Source organism: Felis catus, chromosome D1, assembly GCF_018350175.1.
Source record: "Felis catus isolate Fca126 chromosome D1, F.catus_Fca126_mat1.0, whole genome shotgun sequence".
Taxonomy (NCBI): Eukaryota; Metazoa; Chordata; class Mammalia; order Carnivora; family Felidae; genus Felis; species Felis catus.
This window is the reverse complement of record NC_058377.1, coordinates 43253775-43268628: the sequence shown is the minus strand read 5'-3', so window position 1 is coordinate 43268628 and position 14854 is coordinate 43253775. Positions and strand designations below refer to the sequence as shown.

The 14854-nt window shown below is 36.8% G+C and overlaps 1 protein-coding gene across 7 annotated transcripts in view; it reads left to right on the top strand.

Moving 5' to 3' along the window:
* Positions 1 to 14854, top strand: part of NAALAD2 (N-acetylated alpha-linked acidic dipeptidase 2) — a 100318-nt gene that overhangs the window by 62035 nt on the left and 23429 nt on the right. For all 7 annotated transcript variants that reach the window (XM_045038625.1, XM_045038626.1, XM_045038623.1 and 4 more), the window contains 5 exons: positions 791 to 876; positions 1160 to 1279; positions 1385 to 1467; positions 11616 to 11679; positions 12374 to 12441. In XM_045038625.1, the coding sequence (XP_044894560.1) occupies positions 791 to 876; positions 1160 to 1279; positions 1385 to 1467; positions 11616 to 11679; positions 12374 to 12441 (421 nt within the window). The remainder of the gene's footprint in view (positions 1 to 790; positions 877 to 1159; positions 1280 to 1384; positions 1468 to 11615; positions 11680 to 12373; positions 12442 to 14854) is intronic.

Here is a 14854-nt window from a genome sequence, read left to right as displayed (position 1 = left end):
GAAAAAAATGGCTCAGCATTTTCCCATATCATTTTGGGTACATAAAATGTGAATGGCTTTTTTGTTTGTTTTTCTATTTGAGCTTGATTGAATTTTCCTTTGAGTTATAATTTGGGAAGTTGTATTTCATGAACGGATATTTAAAACGCTGGCCCAAATCAGAATCAACAGTGATGGGCTAGAAAAGTTTCATCATACAGTTGTCTCATGCATTTTAGCAGGTGCTTCCCAAATTCCTATTTCCTTCCCAAATTTGCCATGTTTCTTTTTGGCGGCTCTCAGCCAGCTATTTAACAATGTACTGACTGAATAACCTTGAAGAAAGGTCAATAACCTTGAAGAAAGTTACCAGCAGGAATTAATGTAAATACAAAGACCTACTTAAAAAATGCTTATTTGTTCTTTAACACATAATTGGCTGTCTTATTTTTGTAATTCATACAGTATACTTACAAAGTTTAGAATGAATACCCAAGACATTTTGAATAAGTATTTTGGACTTTATTAACAATATAGCTTTGTGGGAGGAGTAATAAAAAATATTGACATTCTATTTTCAAAATCTGACTTCAAGCATGCTTAAGTACTTAGGAGTAAAATACATTAACCATTTGCAAATTGCACACATCAACAATATTAATGATTATAGGATTTAGGTTGTGGATGTATGGGAATTCATTGACTTATTAGAGTTTTCTGTAATTTTGAGATTTTTCATAATAAAACGTTGGAACAAAACTGTTAGACATAATGCTCTACGTGAAGTAATTTATTCCCTTTGTAATCCTAGGAAGGTTAGAATGCATGTTCATAACACCAATAAAATTACAAGGATTTATAATGTAATTGGAACAATCAGAGGATCTGTGGAACCTGGTGAGTATGAATTTTTTAAACACTTCATTTTCACAAAGATTAAAAGAGTAAGAGATAAAAACCTTTAGTCAATAATTCTTTATTTCCCTTGAGTGATTAGAGACAACTACATTTGAAAAAAAAAAATTGCACAACGCTAAAAGAAACCTGTACTTTATAAGTGTTGATTTTTTTTTTTCTATAGAAGAAACACAACCAAAAGGGAGTTTAATTTAAAGACACAAGTCACAAGTATTTGTAAGGTATTCAAAATTGTAGTTCTTTTGAACACATTATTTTCCAGACAGGTATGTTATTCTAGGAGGTCATCGGGACTCCTGGGTGTTTGGAGCTATTGACCCAACCAGTGGAGCTGCTGTTTTGCAAGAAATTGTCCAGAGTTTTGGAAAACTGATGGGTAGAGGTAAATGATGTTTCTTTGGTAGTTGATGACAAAACATGACTCACTTAATTTTCCTCTATTTTTAGGCACATGTGCCTAATTAATGTATGTTAACAATGATTGCAGGCTGGAGACCTAGAAGAACAATCATTTTTGCCAGCTGGGATGCAGAAGAATTTGGGCTGCTGGGCTCCACAGAATGGGCTGAGGTAAATATGGCCGGAGGTTCTTGTTCTTGATCAACAGGGAAACAAATACATGTATTTCAGGGTGATCACAGATAGATTCCAATAGCTAAAAATGATTTTAGTTTGGAGAAAGACTCAAAAATTTAAGAAATTTTGTAAATGGAGTTATTTTAGTAAATTGCCTTTCTGATTTCAGATATTTATTTCTTCTTTAGGTATGATTGATTTTCATTTCACACTGGTCCCAGATGCTTTATCTTTAAGTGTCTCTCCTAGACACCCTTCTTTCATCTTCCCTTAGCCTCCATATTGAGTAAGTTCTTTAACGTACAAGGTAAGGCCACACATTTTTGTCAAGACATGAACACTGTATACTTGCTTTACCTGCACCATCTATTTATCTTTGGGTTGATATTTTATAGAATTGTTTTAAAGCATGTCATATATTTCTTGTTATTGTCTGGTTTTAAAATACTTTCCTCCTGACTCCTCCCTGTTTATTTTGAAACAATGTGAATGAAATAAACGTGGGGGTGAAATCATATAGTTATTTCTCTGCTTTCTTATCTGTATATTCAATTGACATGGCAAAGTTTTGTTATAATTTTGGTAATTATCAATATGCATTTTGGAAGTAGACTGTTCATTTGGATGAATCAAATGTCCTCTAAGAAATGCAAATTCTTGTGAATGCATGTGTATATAAATACGTGACTGTTTCTCTAATTTTACCAACTTAAAGATCAAAAAAATCTCAGATATAAAATAAAACATGTACTTCACATTAATCTAAATAAATCGGGGTTAAAAGACAATTTCAACACTGTTAATTCATGATAATATTCAGCAGCATACTTTTCTTAAAAATAGTTAAGGAATCTTTATTTCTACTCAAAATGTTATAATGGAAACTGACTCTATCTATAGAAGAGACAGCTACTATTTGGCCATTATGGGCAAGGGGAGAGAGGAAATAGTCCTCACTTGTGCCATAACCACTCACAGCTTTACATTTTTTATTATAATATATTCTATTTATTTAATTTAAGTTTATTTATTTTGAGAGAGAGAGAGAGCGAGCATGCACATGCATACTCAAGAGCAGGGGAAGAGTAGAGAGAGAAGGAGAGAGAGAGGGGAAAGAATGAGAACATAACCCAAACTAGGCTCTGCACTGCCAGCATGGAGACCAATGCGGGGTTTGAACTCACGAACTGTGAGATCATGACCTAAGGCAAAACCAAGAGTCAGATGCTCAACTGGCTGATCCACCCAGAATTTTAAAATTCTTTTTAAATTTAAGTATAGTTGACATACAGTATTAGTTTCGGGCACACAAACTGTGGATTGATAATTTTATACATTATTCAATGCTTGCCATAATAAGTGTAGCTACTACCATCTATCACCGTACAAAGTTATTATAATATTATTGACTATGCTGTACTTTACATTCATGACTTGTTTATTATTTATAATTGGAAGTTTGTACCTCTTAATCTCCTTCACCTATTTTGCCCATTTTCCCACTCCTCTCCCTTCTTGCAACCACTAGTTTTTTCTCTGTATTTATTAGCCTTTGTTTTTTGTTTGTTTTGTTTCTTAGATTCCACACATACGTAAAATCATGTGGTATTTGTCTTTCTCTGACTTAATTCAGTTAGCATAATACCTCCTAGTTCCATCTATAGGTCCATCTACAATGTCACAAATGGCAAAATTTCATTCTTTTTTATGACTGAGTAGTATTCTCGTGAGTGTGTGTGTGTGTGTGTGTGTGTGTGTGTGTAGAGAGACACATCACATCTTCTTCATTCATCCCTTGATGGACACTTAGATTGCTTCCATATCTTGGCTATTATAAGTAATGATGTAATAAATATAGGGGTGCATATATCTTTTTTAATTTGTGTTTTTATTTTCTTTGGATAAGTACCCACCAGTGGAATTTCTGGATCATATGGTAGTTCTATTTTTAATTCTCTGAGGAACTTCCACACTGTCCTGTAGTGACTGCTCCAATTTCTGTTCCTACCACCAGTGCACAAGGGTTCCCTTTTGTCCACATCCTCACCGATACTTGTTATTTCTTATCTTTTTGATACTAGCTATTCTGACAGATAGGAGATGATATCTCATTGTGGGTTTCATTTGCATTTCCCTGATAAATGATGTTGAGCATATTTTCATGTGTCTGTTAGCCATCTGTATGTCATCTTTGAGCAAATGTCCATTGAGGTCCTCCACCCATTTTTTATTGGCTTATTAGGGTTTTTTGTTGTTGTTGTTGCGTTGTATCGGTTCTTTATACGTTTTGGATATTAATCCCTTCTTAGTACATAATTTGTAAATATCTTCTCCCATTCAGTAGGTTGCCTTATTGTTTTATTGATGTTTTGATTTGTTTGGTTTTTTGTTGTTTTGCTGTGCAAAAGCTTTCTATTTTGATGTAGTCTCAATTGTTTGTTTTTGCCTTTGTATCTCTTGCCCAAGGAGACAGATCCAGAAAGATATTACTGAGGCTGATATCCAGGAGATTACTGCTTATGTTTTCTTTTAGGAGTGTTATAGTTTCAGGTCTTACATTTAGGTCTTTAATAAACTTTGAGTTTGTTTTTGTGTATGGTATAAGAAAATGGTCTAGTTTCATTCCTTTGCATGTAGCTACTCAGTTTCCCCAACACCATTTATTGAAGAGACTGTCTTTTCCCTATTGCATATTTTGCCTCCTTTGTCATAGAGTAATTGCCATTAAGTGGGTTTATTTTTGGCTCTGTATTCTGGTCCATTGATCTATGTGTCCTGTTTTTTTAAGAGTTTTTTTTTTTTTAAGTTTATTTATTTTGGGAGTTAATTTATTTTGAGGGAGAGAGAGAGAATGGGAGAAAGGCAGAGAGGGACAGAGAGAGAATCCCAAGCAGGCTCTGCACTGTCAGCACAGAGCCCGAAGTGGGGCTTGAACTCACGAACCATGAGATCATGACCTGAGCTGAAATCAAGCCAAATGCTCTACCATCTGAGCCACCCAGGCACCCCAATGTGTGCCATTTTTGTGCCAGTACCATACTGTTTTCATTACTATTGCTTCTTAGTGTAGTTTGAAATGTGGGATTATGATATCTCTAGTTTTGTTCTCTTTTCTTAAGATTATCTTGTTTATCTATAGTCTGTTGTGCTTCCATACAAATATTAGGATTATTTGTTCTAGTTCTGTGAAAAATGCTAAGTTACTGGTATTTTGATAAGGATTGCATTGCATCTGTAGATTGCTTTGGGTACTATGGACATTTAAAAATATTAATTAATCCATTCCACCAGCATAGTATTATCTTTCCATTTGTTTGTGTTATCTTTGGTTTCCTTCAACAATACTTTCTACTTTTTAGAGTACAAATCTTTCACCTCCTTGGATAAATTTATTCCTAGGTATTTTCTTTTTGGTGTAGTTGTAAATGGGATTGTTTCTTTAAAATCTCTTTCTGCTACTTTGTTATTGGCATATAGAAACAACAGATTTCTGTGTATTAATTTTACATCTGGCAACTTAATCATTTATTAGTTCCATTAGTTTTTTGGTGGAGTCTTTAGGGTTTTCTGTATATAGTATCGCCATCTACAAGCAGTGACAATTTTCCTTTTCCTTACCAATTTGGATGCCTTTTTTTTTTTTTTTTTTTCCTTGTCTGACTGCTACAGCTAGGACTTCCAATATTATGTTGGAGAAACTGGCAAGAGTAAGCATCCTTGTCTTGTTCCTGATCTGTAGAGGAAAAGCTTTCAACTTTTCACCATTGAGTGTGAGGTTAGCTGTGGGTGTGTCGTTTGTGGCCTTTATTATGTTGAAGTATGTTCCTTCTAAACCCAGTTGCTGAGAATTTTTATCATGAATTTTGAATTTTGTCAAATGGTTTTTCTGCATCTATTAAGATGATGTGATGTTTTTTTTTTTATTCTTCATTTTGTTAATGTGTGTCACATTGATTTGCAAATATTGAACAACCCTTACATCCCTGGAATAAATCCCACTTGATCATCATAAATGATCCTTGCATTTTTGGTTTGCTAATAATTTGTTGAGAATTTCTGAATCTATGTTCATCAGGGATATTGGCCTGCAATTTTCTTTATTTCTATGTATTTATTTTTTTGTAGTGTCTTTTAGATGGTTTTGGTATCAGGGTAATGCTGGCGTCACAGAATGGGACGTTTTACTTCCTCTTCTCTTTTTTGGAATAGTTTGAGAAAGATACATATTAGCTCTTCGTGTTTGGTAAAATATATATGTGAAGCCACTGGGCTGGCCTTGTGTTTTTTGGGAGTGTTTTTGTTACAGATTCAATTTTGTTACGAGTAATTGATCTGCTCAGATTTTTGATTTCTTCTGATTCAGTTTGAGAAGATTGTATATTTCTAGAATTTTATCTGCTTCTTCTAGCTTGTCCAGTTTTTGGATATTTAATTTTTATAGTCTTTTATAATATTTTGTATTTCCATGGTGTTAGCTTTAACTTCTGTTTTGTTCATGATTTTGAGTCCTCTTTTTCTTCATGGGTCTGGCTAATGGTCAATCAATTTGGTTTATATTTTCAAAGAACAAGCTCTTAGTTTCACTGATACTTTCTCTAAGTTTTTATTTCCTTTATTTCTGCTCTGATCTTTATTACTTCTTTTTTTCTACTAATTTTGGGTTTTGTTTGTTCTTTTTGGGTTTTGTTTGTTCTTTTTCTTTCTTTAAAAAAAAATTTTTTTTAACGTTAATTTATTTTTGAGAGAAAGAGTGTTGTGAGCTGGGGAGGGACAGAGAGGGAGACACAGAATCCGAAGCAGGCTCCAGGCTCTCAGCTGTCAGCACAGAGCCTGACCCGGGGCTCAAACTCACAAGCCATGAGACCATGAAGCCTGAGCTGAAGTTGGCTCCTTAACCAACTGAGCCACCCAGGCACCCCTGTTCTTTTTCTAGTAAGGTTAGATTGAGATTTTTCTTGTTTCTTGAGGTAGGCCATAATGTATTGCTATAAAACCTTCTTCTTAGAACTGCTTTTGCTGTGTGCTGAAAAATTGAATCATTGTTTCCATTTCCATTTGTCTCCAGGTATTTTTTTATTTCCTCTTTGATTCATTCATTGATTTATTCGTTGTTGATAGCATATTGTTTTAACCTCAACATATTTGTGTTTTTACCAGTTCCCTTCTTGTTATTGATTTCTAATTTTTACCATTGTCATTGGAAAAGATGCTTAATAGGATTTTAATCTTAAATTTATTGAGATTTGTTTTGTGATATAGCATATGATCTGGAAAATGTTGCATGTGCCATTGTAAAGAAAGGTGCATTCTTCTATTTTTGGGTGGAATGTTCTGTATTTATCTGTTAAATCCATCTAGTCTAATGATTCATTTTGAAACCACTGTTTCATAATAGATTTTCTGTCTGGATAATATATCTATTGATGTAAGTGAGGTGTTAAAATCCCCTACTGTCATACTATTACTGTGGATTTCTACCTTCTTATGTCTGTTAACATTTGCTTTATATATTGCTTTATATGTTAGGTGCATAGATATTTACCATTGTTATATCTTCTTGTTGGATTGATCTCCTTATTATGTGATGCCTTCTTTGTCTCTTGTTATAGTCTTTGTTTTAAAGTCTGTTTGATAAAAGTATTGCTACTCCAACTTTTTTTTTTTTTTTTTTTTTGCTTCCTCTTGCATGGATATCTTTTTCCATCCTTTCACTTTTTGTCTCTGTGTCTTTTCATCTGAGGTGAGTCTCTTTTAGACAGCATATAGATGGATTTTGCTTATTAATCTATTCCGTCATTCTCTCTTGATTGGAGCATTTAGTCCATTTACATTAAGGTCCTAATTAATAGATATATACTCATTGCCATTTTGTTGTTTTCTGGGTTTTTTTTTAGTTTTTTTCTGTTCCTTTGTTCTTCTCTTGCTCTCTTTGTGATTTGATGGTGTTCCTTTAGTATTATGCTTGGGTTCCTTTTTGTTTTTGTGTATTATAGGTTTGAGTTTGTGGTTATGGTAAAGTTGATATATAACCTCTTATGTATTAGTACTCTATATAAGTTGATGGCTGCTTGGGTATGAATACATTCAAAAACACTAAATTTTTGACCCCTCCCCCCATTTTATTTATGTGATGTCATATTTTACATATTTTTCATACTGCCTACCTAAAATTCTAAATATAGTTGACTTTATTATTATTGTCTTTTTAACCTTCATACTAGCTTTATAAGTGACTCATTTACTACCTTTACTATATGTTTGCTTTTACCAGTAGAAATTTTTCCTTTCATAAATTTTTTTCTAGTATGACTTTTTCTTTTCTAAAGAAGTCTCTTTAATGTTTATTGGAAGGCAGGTTTAGTGATGATGAATTCCATTAGCTGTTGCTCATCTGGGAAACTCTATCTCTTCATCAATTCTGAATGGTAAGCTTGGTGGATGGAGTATTCTTGGTTATGTTTTTTTCTACCACTTTTAGCACTTTGAATGTATCATGCCCCTCACATCTGGCCTGCAAAGTCTCTGATAAATCAGCTCATAGCCTTATTGAGTTTCCTTTGTATGTAAGTATTTGCTTTTCCCTTGGTGCTTTTAAGATTCTCTTTATGTTTTGACATTTTAATTATTATGTTTCTTGGTGTGGACTTCCTTGGGTTTATTTTATTTGGGGATCCCTGGTATTCCTGGATGTCTCTTTCCTTCCCCCAGTTAGGGAAGTTTTCAGCTGTTATTTCTTCAAATAAGTTTTCTGCTTCCTTCTCTCTTTCTTCTCCTTCTGGGAACCCTGTAATGAAGAAGTTGTTGTGCTTAATGCAGTGATACCTTAACCTGTCCTAATTTAAAAATTTTTTTTTTCTTTTTGCTGTTCAGTTTGGTTGCTTTCCACAATCCCGTTTTCCAGCTCACTGATCTGTTCTGCTGCCTCTATTCTGCTGTCATTTTAGTTATTGTATTTTTCAGTTCTGATGGTTCTTTTTTATATTTTCTGTCTCGTTGTTGAAATTCTCACTGAACTCACCTATCCTTCTTTCAAGTCTGTTGAGCATCTTTATGACCATTGCTTTGAACTCTTTCTCAGGTAGATGGCTTATTTTTGTTTCATTTTGCTGAGGTCCAGCCCTAGCAGGTCCAGGGGTTCCCAAAGGATGAATGGCATCGGCAAAAATAACAAATGGACACAGACAATAGCAGTGTGTTAGACTGGTCGCTTTATTGTGGCAAACGTGGCATTTTCTGTGTTAGCAATTTCCTTGTAGAGTCCATCATCTATGTTTCTCAGCATTACCTAATTCTAAATATGTTTCTTTGTGTAATCACCCAGTAAGGAACAACATAGTTATTTTCTTGTAACATTCCCTCCTGCCCTTTTGCTTATTAATTTCTTCATACTATTTTCATTATGAATCTACATTTGTCTATAAAGCATTTGCTTTGCTATTTTCATGAAAGGTCATCTATCTCTCAACACCTCAAGTGGAACGTTTACAGGGCTATGACTTCTTAATTGTTCCTTTGAACGATTTGCAATACAAGGAACAAAAGTATTCTCTTTGGTCTGGGGTGCCGGGAGGGAGCCAAGAGGGCCCTGGGAACCCACGCCTTATGCGTTCCCAGAGAGACAATGTATACCTAGGAGCTAATGAACCATTCTGTACCTTAACCCACCAGGTCCAGTTATCATCTGGAATGCCTCCTAGGGGCCAAGTGGGTTTAGGGTTTGGAGTAACTTGGATCCATGGATACATTCCTTTGTTGTATGGGATCCATGGGTGGGGATTTCAAACCCATTTGTCCCCCTCCTTGGCTGGGAAATATATGGGGCTATCCTTCCTTTAGGTGGGGGACAGGCAGACAGGGGTGGCACTAGCTGGGTATAAGGTTTCATTATCCATCTTCGGATTCTCATGGTTTTTCCCAGAGGGAGTTTATATAATCCCTGAGTTTGCCCTCATGGGTTTATTTTGAATCATCAATGCTATTTAGACCATGGGGATGGCCATGATGAATAACAGGAGGGATTCTGGTAGCTTCCCATTTGAAGGGTCGCTGTGCGTTGCCCTCTGCCAACCACCCAGGCTGTGCCATCAGGAAGGCTGGATGGATTGGCTCCCGGCATCATTTAGTTCTTTTTTTGAGGTCTTGTTCTTTTGTTTAGAACATCTTCCTCTGTCTCTTTTGTCTGACTTTGTTTGTTTCTATGAATTATGTGGAATGGGTACCTCTTCCAGTCTTGAAGGAGGAGCCTTATAGAAGAATGTCTCCTGTGTAGACTATGTACTTGTTAGCTTTGGCTGGCTGGTTGGTGCTGGATGGGCATTGGCTGGGGCCCTCTACACAGAGGCACCCTGTCAGGTCAGCTGGAGCAAGTGTAACCCATGATTCCTGGAGTGCTTTGCACTATGGTCACCTTGGAGGGTCAGCTGAAATGAAGCAGACTCAGGCCAAGGGTTTTTGGGGTGCTCTACATTGGGGCTGCCTTGGTGGGATGGCTGGAGATGGCATGGGAGCAGGCCAGATATGACATGGTGCTTTGTGCCTGGGTCACCTTGATGGGACAGCTGAAGCTGGTGTGGGCTAGAGGACTGAGTAATCTGACCCTGGAGAGAGTTCTAGCAGTTACCCCCATTTGGCAGACATTCTATGGTTGGTAAATGGATTTCCTTCACTTAATAATCTAGTTTCCCTTTATTTTATTTTATTAAAAAAATTTTTTTTGTAAACATTCACTTATTATTGAGAGACAGAGAGACACAGAGGGTGAGCAGGGGAGGGGTAGAGAGAGGGGGAGACACAGAATCCGAAGTAGGCTCCAGGCTCTGAGCTGTCAGCACAGAGCCCGACGTGGGGCTCGAACTCACAATCTGTGAGATCATGACCTGAGCTGCAGTCGCTCAACCAACTGAGCCACCCAGGTGCTCTCTAGTTTCCCTTTAAATTACTGTTTGTTTTGTTTTTCTGTGTCCCAGGGTAGGTGACTCTGTCCATCGGCCCCTCAGTGATATCCCTCTCTACTCTAGGTTGCCACATCAGGTGGTTGTTCTCAATGTTACTGTGTGTCTGTCTTTCCTACCCTTCTTTATGTGGTCCCTCTATTCTTTGTCATGCAGAAGTTGTTCAGTCAGCCCTCAGTTCTTCTTTAGGAAGAGTTGCTCTGTTTGTAGGTGTAGATTTGGTGTGTCTGGGAACTGAGTTCAAGGTATTTATATGCGTCTATCTTGGACTGTGTCCTATTATAGTGTGTTCTTATGAGGTAGCAAGCTAGAGAGAAGTAAAAGGCTCTCTCAGCATATCCCATCTGTGTGATAGTAGTGTGTGTGTGTGTGTGTGTGTGTGTGTGTGTGTGTGTGTGTGTGTTATAGTGAGAGGAAGAGACTATCCTAATGGCTTTCCTTCTCTCCATCTAGTTTTTTTTCTATCCTCCTTTTGAAAATTATTTTTCTTTGCATCTCCTCTTTTAAAAATAGATAAATGGAGGGGCACCTGGGTGGCTCAGTTGGTTGCATCCAACTCTTGATTTTTGGCTCAGGTCAGGATCCCAGAGTCACAGGATCAAGGCCTGTGTCAGGCTGTGTGCTGATAGTGCTGAGCCTGCTTGGGATTCTCTTTCCCTGTCTCTGTGCCTCCCCTGATTGTGTGCACGTGCACTCTAAAATAAAATACTTAAAAAAAAAAGATAAATTGACTCTATTTCTGACTTTTAAAATTATACTTGGGTTTCCAGTCTCAGTAGCTCTCTCAAACTTCAGTGTATGTAAGGATTTCCAGGGATACCTTTTAGAAAATACAGATTTCCAGGCCTTTCAGAAATTTTTAATCAGTACATCTGCAGTGGGGTCCAAAATCTGGGAGCCTCACCCCTTCATATTCTAATGCAAGGAGTCAAGGAACCACACTGTGAAAATACTTTTTTTCTGAGAATCCTTGCTATTGCTATAAATAGTAGCTACACATATTTTTCTTTTTACTTGTGTTAATGTTATCAACCAACCAGTTATCTGCATTTTTTCATAAATTATGGCAAAGGCATAGATATTGGATTCATAAAGGCATCTGTAGACCACCTTTATACTAAATTAATTTGCTTATTTATTTCCACAATTGTAAATATTGTGAATTAAATAACAACTTTGCTTCAACTGTAGGAGAATGCAAAAACACTCCAGGAGAGAAGCATTGCTTATATCAATTCTGATTCATCTATAGAAGGTAAATCTTACTTCAGATTATTAAACAATGCATCATCTTTTCAGTCTGCAAATTATAACTAACTTGTAAACTAAGATTATTCTCGTCCTGTGAAATTCCTCAATAGTACCTCCATTTTCCACTTGGCCACAGAGAAAATGATTATGATTCAAATGAATCAGTATGAGTCATAACTAAGCTACTGATTGTAATTTCTTTAGTATGTTTGCCATTTGCCTATCTTGAATTACTACTTAAAACTCTAGTATTAACCATATTCTTCCTGTGGCGATATTAAACGAATTTGGCTACAATATTTCAGAAGAATGTTTTACGGAATATTCCACATAGAAACACTTTATGGGAGCAATTTGAAGTGAGTTCATACTACAGACTTTGCTTGGAAGCTGACATGCGACACTTGTGTCTCTAGGCTTTCTTTGTTACTTCTAGATGAATGTCAGAGCATACTTCCGAGGTACTGAAATGCTCTGGTCCAATGTCTTGATATACACTGTCGAATTGATGGAGTAAATGTGAATGGCATAGCCTTATCACTTCCTTTGCCAAAGCCCCCCTCGAAAGATACCACCTTAAGAATGATGCTATTTGATTTCAAGACTATACATTGTTTATAATTAGAAATAGTTAGAATTAGACTTCTCTTGGAATTTCACCTGGAAGTATTAAAATACATTGTATTTTATTTTTTCAGGCAATTATACTCTGAGAGTTGACTGTACACCCCTTCTTTACCAATTGGTGTATAAACTGACAAAAGAGGTATATAAATAGATGTCTTAATGTTTTCTGATGAATAGATAAGTGGATAACACTTGTTTTCTTAATTAGTGGTACTGATTTTTAAACTGGTAACTGATTTGTATAAGTAAGAAGTCAGAACAAAATCTTTAATACACTATATGACCTATGTATAAAAACAGCATTGCTAATCTTTCTAATAGTAGTTATTATTGTACACACTGTTGCCATGTAGAGGGTATACAGTTTCATTTGGCAGAGGAATTTCGATACAACAGAATGAGCTGGAATGGAGAAAGCCTTGGGTTCAAACCCTATAAAATGAATTCCAGCAGCATCAATGATAAAAGGACATGGTCACTGAATCCAAACACTTCGCAATCTAGAGAGGATACACACTTGTAAGTGAGGAATTACACGTCAGTAGAATATTGGATACTACAAACAATGGAGAAGAATTATGGAATAGAGAAACTGAAATCCTGGGGTGGTTGGGGAAGCATCAGAAGATGTTTACAGAATAATTAGTTCTTGGGTTGTAAAATGGAAGGGTGTGAAAGTAAGAGAGAAGGCATTCTCAGCAGAGAACACGGTAACCTAAAAAAGACGTGGAGACATGAAAAAAAATATTTCCTCAACTGTAGGTGGTTCAGGGTGACATACGTATAAGGTTTTGGTGGATAAATGGTAAGAAATGGAGCATGACAAATAGGCCAAGGTCAGAAATATGGTGATGGGAAAATTAGAGAATCTTTTTTTTTTTTTTTTTTTTTTTGAAGAGACCTGGAAGATCATTTCTTCCTTTTATTTATCTTATTTATTTTTAAATGTTTATTTTTGAGAGAGCAAGTGAGAGAGCACGTGCACATGCATGTGCATGCACGTGGGGCAGAGAGAGGGAGACACAGAATACAAAGCAGGCTCCAGGCTCTAAGCTGTCAGCACCTATCTGACGTGGGGCTCGAATTCATGAACTGTGAGATCATGACGTGAGCCAAAGTCAGATGCTTAACCGGCTGAGCAACCAGGGGCCACAGAGAATCTTTAACAAGGTTATACATTATCATATTTGTTCATTAGAAAGACCACTCAGTATCAGTGTAGTGAATAGATTAAGCTGTAGCAAGTCTAATAGCAAAATGGAAATAATTCTTACAGGAATTTTGTGAATATTATTGATAAAAAGTACTTTGCACTCTACTCTAAAAATGACATATATCTTTAATTTTTGTGTACTTCATTGAAATGGTTCATTATAGAATTTAGTTACCAAATACAAATCTTTAAAGTATGTTATCACTTAGATTACAACGTGAAGTAGGTGTCACTTCTCTGTAGGTACTATTTTCCACTCTCCCTTAATATTACCCTTTCCTTTTTCCCATTAAATGCCTTTAAAAACCAGTTTTCCCAAATGGGAGTGCTCTCATCATTCCCATCCCAACTCTCAACATATTGGGTAGCTTATGTTCTTGATACTTTTATTGGAATGGCCCATAAAAACATCTAAAGCAAGCTGTAAGGAAAATTCTGAGAGAATCCTGCTCAGGACATGCATTTATGCTTTGTGCTGTCCTCCAGAGATGGCTCCTGCCTTTGATATCAAGGATAGTTAATAATTTCAGGGCCAATAGGGAGAAGTTGAGGTCTATGTCCCTTTGTACACAGGCAGATGCTTCTCCACGGCCATACCAAAACCTGGTAGAAAAAGACTTTTGTGAACGGACTATTACCATTTCAGCAACCTCTAGAATGTGTTGGCAGAGGCAAACCATGCTGGTGGCAGGAGTGCAGGATGGGAGTGTTAGAGAGGGCAGAGCTTAGAGACTGGGCAGCTGCCCAATTTAAGAACTGGGACAAGGTGTTGAAAATACCCAAGGGTCAGCATTTGTGACAAGACAGCAGAGACAGAAAATATGCTCTAGGGGGTACAGGATAGAAGGACTCAGTTCTGGGTAGGGCTAGACTGAAATTGTGATTCCAGAAAAGGAGAGGGTTTTTCAGAGAGTTCGGTCTAAGCAGGATGTAGGAACTGGAGCAGGTTCTCAGCTATTGCAAGTTGGCAGGAGCCGAGTCGAGTAGAACCCAGTCAGTTGGCGGGAAAGGAGTAGAACGTCCCTGCTGCTGCAACATGCTGGTGGGCAAAGGAAGGACGTGGAGAGCCAGGACTGCCTTTAAGCTGCGGGCTCATGTGCAATGATGAGGCAACAACCCAGGCCACAGAAAATATCAGAGGAATTGATGTTTATGTTAAGATGGGGACCATTATCCCCATTTCCACAGCTGAGAAATCTAGCGTTTGAAGAGGGGAAGCAATGCACCATAGGTTATGATGCTTTCAGAGCCGCGTGAGGAGGGTATGCCTTTTTCTGAACAAAGCAGAGCTACAAACACAAAATGCAGGCAATACGTGTGTTCATGAGGATCTAAAACA